At 35.3% G+C, this 17221-nt stretch overlaps 1 protein-coding gene and 1 long non-coding RNA gene across 10 annotated transcripts in view; one reads left to right on the top strand and one right to left on the bottom strand.

Annotated features, from left to right (window-relative positions):
* The window catches only part of LOC148130193 (uncharacterized), a 55213-nt gene that overhangs the window by 34351 nt on the left and 3641 nt on the right, over positions 1-17221 (top strand). Inside the window, exons 3-4 of the long non-coding RNA XR_015750074.1 lie at positions 1872-1916; positions 15455-15585. This is a non-coding gene — a long non-coding RNA (uncharacterized LOC148130193). The remainder of the gene's footprint in view (positions 1-1871; positions 1917-15454; positions 15586-17221) is intronic.
* Positions 1-17221, bottom strand: part of POC1B (POC1 centriolar protein B) — a 34681-nt gene that overhangs the window by 5973 nt on the left and 11487 nt on the right. For all 9 annotated transcript variants that reach the window (XM_087968079.1, XM_026693627.2, XM_087968074.1 and 6 more), the window contains exons 7-10: positions 14085-14218; positions 13580-13648; positions 12176-12328; positions 7988-8080 (exon numbers count right to left, since the gene is read on the bottom strand). In XM_087968079.1, the coding sequence (XP_087824205.1) occupies positions 7988-8080; positions 12176-12328; positions 13580-13648; positions 14085-14218 (449 nt within the window). The remainder of the gene's footprint in view (positions 1-7987; positions 8081-12175; positions 12329-13579; positions 13649-14084; positions 14219-17221) is intronic.

Genomic DNA, 17221 nt, shown 5'->3' on the forward strand with positions numbered 1-17221 from the left:
TAGCACACATTCAGAGTCTAAAATTGTCAAAGGTTCTAGAGTTTCAAGGTGAGAAATTCTTTATCTGGCAGTCAATTCTAAATATAAATGCTGCAGGAAAGCAGAAGAGCAGGCAGGAAAGAAGGAACGGAGACATATAAGTACTTTCATAAAATAGAAATATTCTTGTGGAAAACACAGCTGCTAAAAATAGCAACTAGCTCTAAAAAGAGAGTAAAGAAATAAATATTTGAATCCAATCTGTGAATGCAGACGGTTAAGATTAAGAAGATCTCATTAAAATAGTCCCACCTTTACAAGCAAAATAAAAACTCTTTGTTTAACTTTGCAACATTTATTTTTCAGACTATATTGTATATACAAGAAACATTGCAGGTCTTACAATAAAACAACTTCACAAAGATGCAGAGTTCTGTAATATCCATACCAGACAGATACTCTAGCAAAAATATCGTATTTTTATATATTTTTCAAGTCTACATAGCCACCCATCTCACAAAACAAGTGACTCTAGGCAGTGCACAACTAAGCTAAAAAGCAATAATTAATATTATTATTAAAAAGCATTAACACTATAAAAACACAGTTAAAAAGGAAACAATGGGCAAAGGGCTCTTAATAATAATGGAACCACTTCACTAGTTCAGCAGTTTCCTGGAATCATCAGATCTGATGGCACAATACCATTACCCAAAATAATTTATTATTAAGTTAATATTTTTATCCCACCTTTATATATATAAATAATTCAAGGTGTCAAACGTATTTAGTATTCCTTCCTTCTATTTTCCGCACAGCAACAACCCTGTGAGGTGAGTTAGGCTTCAAAATCTCAAACCAGGCTTCAAAATCTCACCTATGCCATTGTACCTCCCCCCCTGCCCCTTGCCATAGTAGTTTCCTGGCTATTCAAGAATGGATGGATTGTATTGTAACTTGACTGTTATAATAAGTGATAAACTGTACTCAAACTGAGATAAAAGAGCTACTAGCCATTTTACAAATCAAAACATGTCACATAACTTATTGGTCATAAACCTGACCATTTTTTAATTATTACTAAATATCTTTGGAATATGAATTACTGCTAGGGGGGAGGAGTGTTCTTCCTTGTCAAAATGAAAGGAAAATTAGTTGAACTGTAAACTCACTTCCCCCAAAATACTCAGGAAAAGAGTAAGTAATCCAAACCCACTTGCCACTGAGATTTTGAACCAAAATGGTCAGTCTTTCATAATACTATTTTTGTTTGTTTGGTTATAAAAAAGGGAGGATATTTTTATCCTAAATCCCTCCAAATGGTGGGAGAAGTAGGTTGTGGCTTCCAATCCTGAGAAAGCTGCCTATCCCTGACAACAGTAGTGGGAATTTTTAGAATAGCTTTTTGTACTCTGACCAATGAAAGAGAATCTGAAATAATGGCCATGCTTACACTCTACCCAATATTGAAGCATTTCAGCATTATCAGATTATTTTTAAGACCATCCTAATCTAGACAATGCTCAAAAAGGAGAGCTGTCAGTACTCAACATGCATGCAAATAAACTGGCCATTTTATGATATTTACTAAAAATAAGTATTACTGACATTAATGGCATTTACTTCTAAATGTGGTATATAATTACATTCCAGTCTTTCTAGCTTGTTCATTTCAAGTGAATTTTTTTTTCATATTTAAAAGAAATTCTTTAAGTGATAAAACTTTCCTCCAAAATAAGGAATACATGGACTATTTTTTTAATTTTTTCAAGAAATTTTTTGACAAAAGCAATGGAGCTCAACTCAGTTATGGAGCTCAATTATGTCTGCTTAACATAATTGCCTATGAAGCTTTTTTGAATTACATGAAATTACTTTTATTATTTTTCCAGTTAACATCTACAACTATTATCTTGAAAGTAGAAATGAAGCATGTGGTATGTATGCAATAACATTCAACTAAAAATATTCTGAAAATATATCTCATGTATAGTGTCCAATAATAATAATGTGTGATTTCTTTGATGTAAGGCCCACAAACTAACACAAATCTCAGAATAAGTAAATATAGTTTATTAATATAGCTGGCAAGGCAAGCTACTCATATAAACAGGGAGCAAACCTCATATGCACGTTGATATTACCTCATTGGGTAATGAAACATCTGCAAGCAAACAATCAATATCAGAGCACCAAGAACTTTGTAGTTCAATCCCAAACTACATATATTCTTTTCTTTTGATAACATTTCTTTTAAAAAATAAAGTTCTCCTAAAGCTGCAAGATTACTTCCATTTTTCTCATATTGGACTATTAACATTAGGAAAAAATATTGGACTATTGTACATAACTTTGGGAAACACCTATTCAGCAATGACTCTGAAAGATTTTTAATAAATTAAGGACAAGAGTCACAATTCAAATTATAATTTATCAATATGGCTTACTAACATCAACAATAAGCGTGAAAATAGTGCAGCCAAGTGAAGTTGTCTGAGATATGGACTTTACAAAATAGGACAAACATTTCTCTCTCTCTCTCTCTCTCTCTCTCTCTCTCTCTCTCTCTCTCACACACACACACACACACACACACACACACACACACAATGTAACTTGTAAATGGCTCTGTGATTTCAATTTCTTCCATGAGTTTAAAGGATTCCTAATATACTACCCAAACCTGCTTGATAGAATAAAAATCAATCACAACCAACCAACCAACCAGTTGAATAGACATCTGCCACATTTAAGTTTAAAACTGGGCAGTTACGGATTTACAGAACTATAGATAGCCTGCTTCATTATACTTATGAACTGGCAAAGGTATTTAGATCAGTACTAAATTATCTTGTAGGTCAGCAGGAAACTCATTAGATCAGACTGTCCAAGTAACAGAAGCACTTTCTAAGAGTGCTAAAATAATTATTTCCTGTGTGAAAGGCTTGTTGGTGCACCTGCATCCTTGGGGCTTAGCTTTCAGAGAGTTGTTTTTTTTTTCTACAGGAAGATGGAATTGTTTGTCAGTAGATGTATGCACTGAAGGATTTTACACATACCTCAGAATCAGTTGTGACAATGATACCTAGTCCTAAGATTACAAGATACATTGGTTGGATGGCAGGGAGGGGAGGAGATAAAAATGGAAAAGAAGGAAATGATGATGGATACAGGTCATAGTTCATAAGAATAGTATCAGCTTAAGGTACAGTGGAATGAAAATAAAATAGCCTTATTTGTATAGCAAACTGCTGTATTACTTTAAAAGTAGAACATATTTTTAGGTCTATGTTACATAAATGTTAGAATTAGAGGAATACTTAAGTATTAACAAATCCTATGATAACAAGCTAAACTATTATTAGTCTGTTCAAAGTGACATTTTGTTAAGAAAGTATTCCTTAGCTGGTATGCAGGATGAAGTTTCATTCTCAACCAGTAACCAATTTGCCTTTAACAGTTCATGGAACCAGAATTACTACTAATTGACATGTTTTTATTTCTATCATAATATTTTCCTAGCTCATGGATTACTTGTAAACCACTTTGGATTGATAGGGGGTTTAGTGAAATATAAACTGAATTAACTAATAAATAAATTTATAATCATGAATTAGGTGGTGGGTAATAAATTTCTGTTTGCTGGGTATATTTAGAGAATAGCAACGGATTATGATATACTTCTTGACCCTTGCAGCAATCTTATTTTTTATTTATTTAAATATTTATGTCCCTCTCCCAAAACATAAATGGAAGCCTTAAAGTAGTCACCAAAAATAAACCCGCTCAACGATATAGTAACATGAAGAAATATGAGAGGTCTGCAATTTTTATAAACATTTTTTCCCTGGGAAATTGCAAATTTCTGACATATAGAATTACATTCCACGCTTATCTTACAAAGATTGTAGCTAGGCTACTGGATCTTCTGTCTATGAAAATCCTTCATTGGAAAATTTGATTGATGACACCCAGCCCATGAACATGCTTCGTTGGAGAATCTGTTTATGACACACCCAGGGGGAAGGGGGGAAACAGGTGGTCATGTAAAGCACGTGTGTCAGAGTTGGCTTCATACAGGTCAATGCCGACATGTTGCTCCTAATAAATCTTTTTGATTCTTTTGAAACTTGGCTCAGGCTCATGATTTAATTAGGGCAATAATCGGAACCCTGACACAGTCACTAAATGTGTGTGTGTGTGTGCGTGCGTGTATACATACATAAAGGTAAAGCTTCCCCTTGCACGTACGTGCTAGTTGTTTCTGGCTCTAGGGGGCAGTGCTCATTTCTGTTACAAAGCTGAAGAGCCAGCGCTTTCCAAAGATATCTCCATGTGGCTGGCATTACTAAATGCTGAAGACGCATGGAACACTGTTATCTTCCCACCAAAGTCGTCCCTATTCTTCTACTTGCATTTTTACATGCTTTCAAACTGCTAAGTTGGCAGAAGCTGGGACAAGTACAGGAGCTCACTCCGTTACGCGGCACAAGAGATTTGAACTGCTGAACTGCCCACCTGCTGATCGACAAGCTCAGCATCTTAGCCACTGAGCCACCGCATCCATTTGCATACATACATACATGCATACATACATACATACAATTTTGTAAGAGAAGAAACTGACATCTTGTGATCTCCGGAACTAAAATTATATTTATTATACTTACTAAGCTTTTGTCAGCTTCTGCTGACATTGTCAGAGGAGTAAGCTACCATTACAGAGATCTATGCCATATCATAGATCTCTATAATGGTAGCTTAATACTCTGACGATGTCAGCAGAGGCTGATGAAAGCTTAGTAAGTATAATAAATATAATTTTAGTTCCGGAGATCAAAAGATGTCTGTTTCTTCTCTTACAAGTATACCTGGAACTCGTATTTTTAGAATAGTTTGTAATATATAATTTTACATTTACATTACCTATAAACATTAATTGGATATAAATCTTTTCAAATATCCTTTTTTTTACTGTTTATCTAGCATAGCTGGTTGATAGCTGTGGATTGTCTGGGTGTTCCATTCTTGTGGATAGGGAGGGTGATAAGGAAGGAAGTGGAGTTGAGGAAGGAGTAATTTTCTTTAAAAAAAACCCACTAATTTGATTTGCCTGGTTTTTTTTCTTTTGTCTTCATATATTTAACAATTGACATTAAGATTTCATCTATTTCCTGGTGTACCTTCCACAACATTCTACATTTGGATCAACACCAATTCTTTTTTCAATTAAATCTTTGTTTGAAAGCTCTCATTCAGTCTAGGCTATCATGCTGAAATTGAGATAATTTTTTCCACATCTTTCAATATCAACCTCTAAATCAAGAGATTACATCACTATAAAATTTTTCTTACTTATTTCATCCATAGTGTTGTTTTGGTCAAATCCTTCAATTTTATTTACAAGACCAACATTTCTTCCCCAAAATCTTGCATTTATATCATGCTAATTTTCAACTCGCAAAGCTTTCCTGACCTGCTCCCGAGTTGCCATAAGCAGGGGGATGGGAAATCACAGCCTCGCAGCTGCACCAAGGAATTCACATCTCAGTCAAAACAAAACACATCCTAGCCAGCCAAAGTCAAGGCCATCTCCACAGAGACCTGCAACAGCTGGAGGGAGTGACTTCTATGACCCGCGAAATTGCTTCATTGGGAAATGTAACTGGTGACACACCTTGGGAGGGGGTAACAGGGTCAGAGGCAAGGCACGGACTGGGTGAAGTCAGAGCTGCCTTCACCTAAGTCATGCCGACATGACGCTCCTAATAAACAACTGGATTTTCTCTGCACAATGGCTTGAGGCTCCTGATTTTATTAGGGCATTGGTCGGAACCCTGACACTAATACCTTCTCATGCTGGTGTCACAACTTGGTGTATAAAACCATTCATAAATCAATCTTCAAAAAGGACTTGTGTCATTCAAGCCTTCCAGGTAGATCAGTAAATAAATAGGCAGTGTGTGGTTTCTTATGTTTCCGGATACATGGGGGTTACTGCGTTTTGTAGATCAAAAATAGCTTCAGCCTGAATCTGGTAGCTTTTCTCCCCAATAGAAAGGTTACTCTAGCCTCTAGCCTTTGAACTGAATTTTCAATTCAAAGTATACAGAGTTTTTTCATTTCCTGAATGAGGCCATTTTGCTGTCTTGTATGTGTTATAACTACTTTCATTCCTGATAATCTTTTCATCAGCTCTCTGACCCTTTCTTTATCCTTCAAAATAGTGGAGACAGTGGAATGGCCAGATCTTCTCATGCTATAATAGTCACCTATAATCTTAATCTTTAAATTGAAACTACAATACAATTTAAATTATTAAATTGAACCTACAATCTTCATCTTCAAATTTGAGATCAATGGCATTTCTTTGCTTTTCGGGACTTTTTTTGTTGAATTATAGTTTTTTCTCTTTGAAGATATCTTGGTATGGGGTATTAATGGGCATAAATGACTAGATAAGCAAAAATAACCGTAGGATATACATGATACTAACTGTAGTAGCAGACACCTGACTGAAAAGGAGAGAGAGACAGAGAGAGAGACAGACAGACAGATATTCTGCAAAGGTCATAAATGCACACAATGGGTGCAAAATTATTTTTTTTAACCATCGTATTTGTGAAGGAGCTCATGAAAATAATTACTAAATGATGAGTGGCTGTAATTTATTCATTCAAAAACAAAACAAAACCCCACATTGTTTTAGATCCTGAAGCGTTTCACTTCCTTCCTGCTATATTTTACCACAACCACTTAGGTGCTTTTAAACTAACATATATCAGTGATTAAAAATATCATATTTTCATTATCAGTAGCAGAAGAAATGTTACTCTGCATGTAGGCACGTTTCTATGTAACTGGAGTGGGAATGTCTGCACAGACTGCCTCCTGCTACAATTCTCAGTTTCCTTATCCACTTCTGATAGACTATGAGATAGTTTATATCTGAAGTTTACTGAGAAATAAAATAGAATCACAATATTGGCATATAAAAATTTATGATTTAAAAAGTGCTTTTTGGTAGTTATAAATAACTCATAAAACTTAATTCATGATTCTTTCATAATTTTATTTCAACTAAGAAAGGAAATTGTCAGACACAGAGGCCATATACGCATCTTAACTTGTACTGATTTGATATACCGTATTTATCGGCGTATAACACGCACAGGCGTATAACACGCATCTTCATTTTAAGAGGAAATTTCAGGAAAAAAAATTAAATTTCTAAATAAAAACTTTGAAGCAAAATAAGGGTAGCTCAGAACTTTTTTTTTTATTAATATTATTACCACTTATAAGGTAAATCAGTGGTCCCCAACCTTTTTGTACCAGGGACCGGTTTCAAGCAGAAAATTTTTGCAAGGACGGGGGGAGAGAAGAGAAGGAGGCTTGGCTCTCTCGCTGCTCCACCATCCAAGGAAGAAACTGCTTCAAAGAAGCGGGGGGCTTTTCCTGTCGCCGCAGCTATTCCGAGCGCCCGTTTCACCCCCACTCCCACCCCGCGCTTCAATCCACAGTGTCCATTCTGCCTGCCTGCCTGCCTGCCTTAGTTTCTGGTTGTTTGGGAGCAGCTTCGGCTGAGAATAATAACTATTCGCCTCTTTTACTCAGCCGAAGCTGTTCCGATTCAACCATTAACGAGGCAGGCAGGCAGGCAGAACGGAGCACTGCGGGCGGGCGGGCGGGCTGGGGGTGGGGAGAAACGGGCGCTTCAGGGAAGCTGCGGCGACAGGAAAAGCCCCCGCTTCTTTGAAGCAGTTTCTTCCTGTGCTGGTGGAGGAGCGAGAGAGCGACTGAGAGAGCTGACCCAGAGAGAAGGACAGGCTTCGGTTGCTTCCTCCCTCCCTTCTTTCATTTGTGTCCTTGATCCCCGATCCCAGCAGCATTCACCGAAGGCTTCTAACATTATATCGGCGTATAACACGCATACATCATTTGCCCCTATTTTCAGGGGGAAAAAGTTAGTGTTATACGCCGATAAATACGGTAACTTGAAACTTACCTGCCATGATGGAGGAAAAGTAGGTGATGAAACAATATTTACAACAGGAGGATCTAATATCTGCATATTTGTTACATCAAAGTTGGGATTTATCTGTTGAAAAATAGATTTGCTATTATTCTATTATTGAATGCTTAAAATATACATGAGCTATTTAAATATTTAAGAAAAAATATTCAGTATATTTTTAGGAAAGAAATCATATTCACAAGAGGTTCCTTACTTTTTTCTTACAGATTATATTGTTTATTTTGCTTTTTCCTCAAGAGTAAGGGTGAAATTTGTTTAATGTCATGTTCTCTGATGAGTCAATTGGCTACCTCATTATATTTTGATTTCAATTATCTTTATAGCTTCTGGGAATTTTCATTTAAAACATGTGAAGGCATTAGTTTAACTGCTCCTTTCTTAGATAAATTGATAATTTTTAAAAAAAACAACCTGCCTGACAGTGGTTAAAACAGATGTCTATAATGTCAATGTAATAGAAAACCTTGTTGCATTGCATTGACAAAACCCTAAAACAAGAGCTGTTCTCTAGGAAACCCTAGAAAACAGGTCAGGAATTCCATAAAAAGAAGTGGGATACATTGTGCTGCATGTAGAGCAGAAGTAAAATTTTATGAAGCATGTCCAAATTATTAATGTAAAAAATATTGCCCTTACTACCCTCATAAAAGTATAATATTGGTCTTGGATGGGGTGGCACTACCCCAAATAGATGTTGTGTGTAATCTAGGGGTTTTCCTGGACTCACGACTCCTGCTTGAAGAACAGATAGCGGTTGTGGCCAGAAGGGTCTTTGTGCAACTAAAGGTTGTGCACCAGTTACAGCCTTTCCTGAACCAACAGTCTCTACTCATAGTCACTCATGCCTTAGTCACTTCCGGTCTTCATTATTGCAATGCGTTCTACATGGGCTTCCCTTGAAAAGCATCTGGAAGCTCCAGTTGGTGCAAAATGCAGCGGCCCGCATGGTTTTGTGCAGACCCCAGTGTGCACATGTATTACCTCTTCTGCAGGAGCTGCATTGGTTGCTGATTTGCTTCTGGGTGCAATTCAAGGTGCTGATTGTCACCTTTAAAGCCCTTCATGGCTTGGGACCAGGTAATCTGAGGGATTTCTCTTGCCTGTCACATCTACCCGACCCATCAGAGTGGGGAGGCAGGGAATTGCAGGTCCCATCCCTGAGGGAGATACACCTGGTGGGACCCAGAAGAAGGGCTTCTCCATGGTGGCTCCCTCACTCTGGAACATCATTACAATGGCCTCCACTCTAATACTCTTCCAGAAGGCGCTGAAGACCTGGTTCTGCCAGTGGGCCTGGGGAACCCAGAGCGGGATGGAGCCCATTAAATGGCTCATGTGATCTGCTATCGTCGGGGAGGGAGGGTGAGAGTTGGGGGATGATTTTGTTATATTGTACTTTATTAATTTATTTGATTTTTTTTGTTAGTTTTTATTGTTTTAAATATAGTTTTATATTCTGTAAGCCGCCTTGAGTCACCATGGGTGAACAGGTGACAATATAAATTCAATAATAAATAAATAATAAATAAATGAATAAATGAATAAATAAATAATGAAGAATGCTAAAATTCACTAAAATACATCTAAAACACAAATTGATTCAAAATAGTCGACACCATGACATTAAAAATCTTTTACAGCTATATGGACACATCCAAACAGAGTTTCAATTGGGAAACTGACAATCCTTAACCAAGCTAAATTCAAAGAATTTTAGGGAATTCCTGGAAGCCTAGAATTCAGATGTATCAGACATGCTGAATACATATAAAAAAACCATACTTCTGCTATATTCAAAAGAGACAATAAAAAAAGCTAAGAAGGAAACAAAAAACCCAAAAACATCCTCTCCAGCACCAACACCTAAACAGGGATTAAGATAAAGGTAAAGACTTCCTCTTTCCAGTTGTGTCCTACCTTATCTCTTATCTCATCTCATATTTTATTTCATCTCCATTGCTTAGCCAAAGGAGCCAGTGTTGCCCGAAAACATTTTCATGGGATGTGGCCAGCATGATTATATGCCATACAATTATATGTGAAGGCGCATGAAATGCTGTTACCTTCCCACCTATTTACCACATTTGTATACTGTTAGGTGGGCAGAAACTGGGACAAGTAATGGGAGGTCATGCCATTGTGCGGCGCTCAGGACTCGAACCCAGGGTGTCACCTTTCCAGTTGACAAGCTCAGCATCTTTAACCACTGAACCATCACACTACTAAACAAACAGGGATTAACACCAGAAAAACGATCAGGCAAAATACAATACCCAAATCAAGGAACTAGGCATGGTGAAACCCACCCTGCATCAAAATTGGCAAGGGTAAGCTACTGTATATAAACAAGGAGCAAACCTCACACTCACTCACACTGATGATATTATTTACCTGGGTAATGAAATATCTGCAAGCAAAATCAAGCTTAAAGAGCACTAAAGACTCCACGTTAAAAATATCCTTTGTACATTAAAGCTTCTAAAATTAAAATTACCTTGAGAGTGATGGATGGCTTATAAACTTTACAAACAAATAAATAAAATCTGACTTTAAGCATGTACTGTGGTAATTTTTTTTTACTTTGATGGATGGCACTATAGCTGGGGCTTGATAAGTAGATCCCAGCAGACAATGAAATAGCAATGGTTTCGTGAAGAATTTTAAAAAACAATATGATAATTTCAATTGGCATAGAAACTAAGTGGAATCTATTGCAATAGTTGCTAAATAAATTAAAATAGGCTCTCACCTTCCTGACAGAAAGAAAACAGATATTTTGTGTATAAGCTGAAGTTTCCAAATACTTCAACTTTCTTTTCTGTGTGATCATATTGAATATAACACCATGGGAGCATTATATAAACGATGTAATTGAAAAGTTCAATTCCTATAAAATGTTCTTTATCAACGCATTCATTGTTCTTATTGTATTAAAGTTATGTAACATAAAATAGCACTTTCTATATTTAAAAGTGAACTGATCCTAAAAAATCCTGTAATATATAAGGATGGTTCCCATTCAACAGAATATTCTTAAACATTAGCGCCATCTAGTGTGTTAAAGCTGTAATAAAAACATAAAATACTATGTAAAACATGTACATCCCTTATATATGGAGTCCATATTAACATTATATGAACTATACCGCCTGTTACTCCATAGTTAAGTTTCTCCTTTATTCTCAACCTTTCCTAAACAGGGTGATAACTGTCAACATGGCTATGTTGAGGGGTGGCCTTTTAGAGTGCACACTAAGTGTTTCAAGGTCAAGAGCATAATATCCCCCTCAAAGAGATATTTGGCACCTTTCAAATCCAGTGGCACATGTCATTCCTGATCATTGCAGGACTGGAGGGACATGACTTTAATTCACAGGTGGCAGAAATCATGGTATAGAAGACTCTGTCTTCTTTATGTTTCACAGACTCAACTGGACACTTGAAGTTGCTCAGCCAACATTGCTCTATCAAATTGACATTCAGGCAATAGCAGTTATAAGCAACTTTATCTACAAGGAAATTCACAAAATCATTGTGTCCCTTCTCATAAAAGGGCCATGTTACTCTGAACAGGGTCATGAGGTAGGAATGCACACACACATTAAACATAAAGAAATGTTTACTGCTTTTATTGCCATTGAATATGCTCAAACATGAACTCATATTAGAATCTAGTTGTCCTGCTTTTCTGTCATTCTTATTGGCTTGCCTATTTAGAATATGGTTTCCTGTGTATTAATGGTAATTAGGAAGAAGTGAGAGAAAGGAAGCTTTGAGGCTTTAAAGTCAGAGTTTCCATTATTCACCAACCTATCATCTCAATAAAAAACTACTGAATTTTAAAATAGGCAGCCAACCCTCTACCCCCCCGCCCCAAATAACTCGATAACTATGCTCTATAACCAGCATGGAAAGTCCTTTTAAAAAAAGATTTAGAGAAAAGCGATGCAATGAGAAATTCTACATTCTCTGAGTATAAAATTCCCAGTTTTAGGAGAAAGAATAAAAACTGTGGATGATAGAGAAGAAAATTAATGGAAAACTCTGGAAAAACATAATCAAAAGTTCAGTCAATATTACTAAAGAAATATCTATACCGAAAAATTATAGATCTCGGTTGTACCGAATAATTTGTTATTAAAAGCCATAACAGTTTACCTCAACTGACTGTGATTTTGCATCGTGGCAATGAGGTGACCGAGGGTATATATCCAGAAGGTGAGGTGGATCATCACTATGTAATCTTTGCATATGCTTTTCAAGAACTTTCTTATATTCACATGAATCAAAATTTGTCTTCCAGAGAAGCACCTGTAAGAAATTTACTAATGTTTCATGAATGCAGCCTTTTCATTTGGTAATTAAGCATTTAACTGAATATCCAGTTTATACTAAAGCAGTAAGACACACAGTATAATTTAATTAAAGGAAAAATTTGCTGACAAAAAAATCAGACAATTTTATAATCAACACATACTTAAAATATATATTCCTCTAAATTTGATAATAAAATATTTATTTAGTGTACTTACTAAGAATGGTGGTATTTAGTTCATTATTATCTCTTATACACTATTATATACACTATTATATATTATATTATATATAAGACATTATGTTGATATTATCTCTGATGATCTAGGTGCTAGACCCCACTGTAACTACATAGCCAAAAAGGCATTAAGTTGTTAACCTAATCCTGCAAAGCTTTTTCTCCAGTAATATTGTACAACTAGAGCATACAAAACATTTGCTAGACCAATTCTTGAATACAGCTCATCTGTCTAGAATCAAAACTGAAGAGTCCTCCATTCCTCTACTCACAACAGAATACCCTATGCCTCCAGATTTGAAATTTTAGGCTTAGATAACTTAGAACTACATCACCTTCGGTCTGACCTAAGTGCAGTACATAAAATTATCCATTCCAATGTCCTACCCGTCAATGACTACTTTAGCTTCAACCTCAACAATACACAAGCACACAATGGATACAAACTCAGGATAAGCTGCACAAAACTCGATTGCAGGAAGTAAGACTTCAACAACAGAGTGGTCAATGCCTGAATACTCTACCTGACTCTGTGGTTTCTTCCACTAACCCCAAACATTTTAACCTCAGACTGTCTACTGTTGACCTCACCCCATTCCTAAGAGGTCTATAAGGGGCATGCATAAGCGCACCAACGTGCCTACCATCCCTGTCTTAATGTTCTCTTTTATTCATATCTATTTAATGTATTAATAATCATGTTTATACTTATATATATTATCAAATGAATGCTTGACTGACTAAATAAATAAATAAATAAAATAAAATAAAATAAATAAAATAAAATAAAATAAATAAAATAAATAAAATAAATAAAAAATAAAATAAAATAAAATAAATAAAATAAAATAAATAAAATAATAAAATAAAATAAAATAAAATAAAATAAAATAAAATAAAATAAAATAAAATAAAATAAAATAAAATAAAATAAAATAAAATAAAATAAAATAAAATAAAATAAATAAATTAAAATTAAAATAGTTAAGAATTTAACTATTTTAACAAACCTGTGTATCTGTGCCACCGGAAGCGAATGTCTCTCCATCTTTTGAAAAAGCTACAGAAAGCACAGGACCCTAATTTTTTTAAAAAGGACAGAGGGGAACAAGATAATATATTTTTAAAAGGCATCATGTTTTGTTTCTTTAATACTTTCTCCCTTCTTTTTATTTAATCATTCCTAAATTGCTAATAAACAAGTAACACATACTAGTAATCACTAAATATATTTAGGTGATGAAACAGACTACATTAATTGGCATTTTATGGATACAATATTTGTCCAAATGATATTTTAACTGATTATGTGCCATTAAGTTGTTTTTTGACTTCTAGGAATCATATATAAAGTTGGGTCTTTGTATAAGGTGTCCAAATTAGGATAATTTGATATAGCTACAGTATAATTGACACAGGTTTCATTACAGTAACTTTATCATTCTATGCATATAAATTATTTTTTATGATGAAAATAACAAGATATAAAAGCAAGTCCCAAAATAGAGATTGCACCTCATGCCCATGAAGTGTGTATAAGAGTCTTCCTTCTATAAGATCCATAATCTTAAGAGTTCCATCATTAGATGCTGTTATGAGAAAGTTCCCAGAAGGATGGAAAGATGTGTAATTAACACTTCCCCTGTGAACTAATTTAAATAAAAGTCGTTCAGATATTGATGCAAAGAAGAAAACTTCCAAAACAAAACAACACATAATAACATTGTTGACCAACACACAAACTTAATTATATTACTGAGAATAATAACAATAAAGTTTACCACCAGGATATGGCGCACAGGGTTTTACATCATTGTCTCTATCATTCTCCTTCAATGTTATCCTTTACAGGGATGTGAAATGCTTTTGAGTTTGGAATGTCCCATAACTAGTTACAGATCAAGGGCTCTGTAATTGATTACATTCATAAAGGGGTATTCTGAATTCAATTTTCCCATCTGTATTATCTATGAGTTCCTACAACAGCTTATTTTCGTTGCTATTATTTTGTACTGCTATGTGACATTTTCCTTACATTTAAATAAGCAGACTTAAATACTAGTTTTCCTGTTCTTCTTCATTATTCTTCTTTACTAGTCAGCTATTTTAATATTTAAATTCTAGATCATTTGATAGATTTTGATTTGGAAAAAGACAAATTCATTCCATTATACACTGCTGTTCTTTATTGTACACATTGCAGGAATTATCAACATCCCACCAACATTTAAGAACGGAGGTACAAACCTGAGCCTCAGAATGTACACCAATCTGAACACATAGCTATTTAAGTAATCCTCTGTTTCTACCAAGCAGAACTTTAGAATCCAGGATATAAGGAAGTAGTCTTGGAATATTAACTAAGTGTTCAAAATTCTTGCATAATCAGACCTCAGACACATAAGACAGTCTCAGCGGCATAGGCTTATACTTTTTTTTTTTGCTTAGCATTTAAGCCACTCCCTAGCCCAAGACAGGTTATAAAAATTAAGAATTCATTTAATACTAGAGAAAATTGAAAAATAAAGTGAGAAATGGAGATGGCTGCCAAGGAAACTTCAAAGTTTGTAAAAGAAAAGTCAACATAGTTTCCAAGAGAGAAAAAACCTGTACAAAAGCAGGTACTGTTGTGATTGGAAGAGAAATATGAGATTTTCTGATGCATATGAAAAGATCCAACCCCCAAGCATTTGCGGCCTCATTAACTGAAAAATACATACACTGAAACCTTTTAGATGAAGAATGGGCAATTTGCACAGTAAAATAAAAGTAGCTAGAGTACTGGGTGAAAGTGATTACATAATGATGCAGTTCTTGATTTTAAACACTAAAAGTGAATCTATTCAAATATTGGATTTCTTAAAAAAGATTTTAATGCATTCAAGGCAGTCATAAGAGGAATTCCACGGGCAGAAGAAACTAAAGGGGGAAAAAAAGCTAAAAATGGGTGCGAGTTCCTAAAAAAGAAGATACAAAAGCACAACTACAACAGAATACCTCAAGAGGACATAAGAAAGTTAGTACCTAAAGATTTAAATGTTCTTCCAACTTTGATTTCAATGTATACAAAAGATACAAAGTGTTTTATAAAACTTGTTTCACCTCAGAGCTACAATATCTTTGAAATTTAGGATCCATCACACAAACCCTACATATGCAGGAACAGGTTAAAATGAGTAATCATTATTTTGAAGAAAACAGGGAATATTTGGGAGAAAGGACAATTTCTTCTATAATAAAAATAAAATGAAAGTGAAGGAAGGCTTTTCAACTTTAGAAAGAATTGGACCTTCGTCCCCAAAGGGAAAGATTATTGATTCAAGAATTAGTCTTTCAATACTAAAATTATAAGACTAATCTTTAGAATGTCTGTAACCAACAAATCCAAAAACAAAACATGAAAAACTTAATGATTTATTAAATCATTACCTCTTTGTTCTAGGAGGTTGAAGGCAGAATATGACTATTTGACTAAAGGTATGTGATTCTACTGCCATCCTGTGGTTTTAAATACTACTACCATTATGTTTTAATGAGATGTACTGCAGTATAAATTTATCTTTAAATCTACAAAATACCATACCTTATTTCGATATTTTCTAAAACAATCATTACCAATATACAGACTAAATAGCATTTCAGACTATGAAAAGGACGTACGATGTTGTTGATATTAGTTAGCTATTTCTAACATTTCTATTTTCTTTCTAAGACTGTATGTATGACAACTGTACAGAGAATGAACATTGCATTTGGGATATGAATAAATGACAAGTTTAAGTAACATCTATGAAGTGTCTACAAACATATTCACCTGAATTTTATCCTAATTCAAACAATTTATTAATTTCCAATGTGTATAGATTTTGATCACAGAATCTATACCAATAGTATTCTAATTATTAAAAGTTTTGAATGATCTAAACTGGATGGACATATCCCAACTATCGATTTATCGGGCGTATAACACGCACTTTTCCCCCCTGAAAATAGGGGCAAATGATGTATGCGTGTTATACGCCGATATAATGTAAGAAGCCTTCGTGAATGCTGCTGGGATCGGGGATCAAGGACACAAATGAAAGAAGGGGAGGGAGGAAGCAACCGAAGCCTGTCCTTCTCTCTGGGTCAGCTCTCTCAGTCGCTCTCTCGCTCCTCCACCAGCACAGGAAGAAACTGCTTCAAAGAAGCGGGGGGCTTTTCCTGTCGCCGCAGCTTCCCTGAAGCGCCCGTTTCTCCCCACCCCCACCCCTGCCTGCCTTCATTAATGGTTGAATCGGAACAGCTTCGGCTGAGTAAAAGAGGCGAATAGTTATTATTCTCAGCCGAAGCTGCTCCCAAACAACCAGAAACTAAGGCAGGCAGGCAGGCAGGCAGAATGGGACACTGTGGATTGAAGCGCGCGCGGTGGGAGTGGGGGTGAAATTTCCCTCTTAAAATGAAGATGCGTGTTATACGCCTGTGCGTGTTATACGCCGATAAATACGGTAATTGTTTCCATTACAAACAGAAGCAGTATTTTTAGACTATGATCTTTGTTTAGGATTTATCTACATCCACAACCATACACATTTGTATAGCAGTTTTTCAGAGCAGTTTACAAGAAAGTACCATAGTTTTATGTAAAATAATTGCAATGAAGTCAACAATGT

The sequence above is a fragment of the Notechis scutatus genome, chromosome 6 (assembly GCF_049901735.1).
Source record: "Notechis scutatus isolate UNSWTSFEM ecotype Mainland chromosome 6, rNotScu1.2, whole genome shotgun sequence".
Lineage (NCBI taxonomy): Eukaryota > Metazoa > Chordata > Lepidosauria > Squamata > Elapidae > Notechis > Notechis scutatus.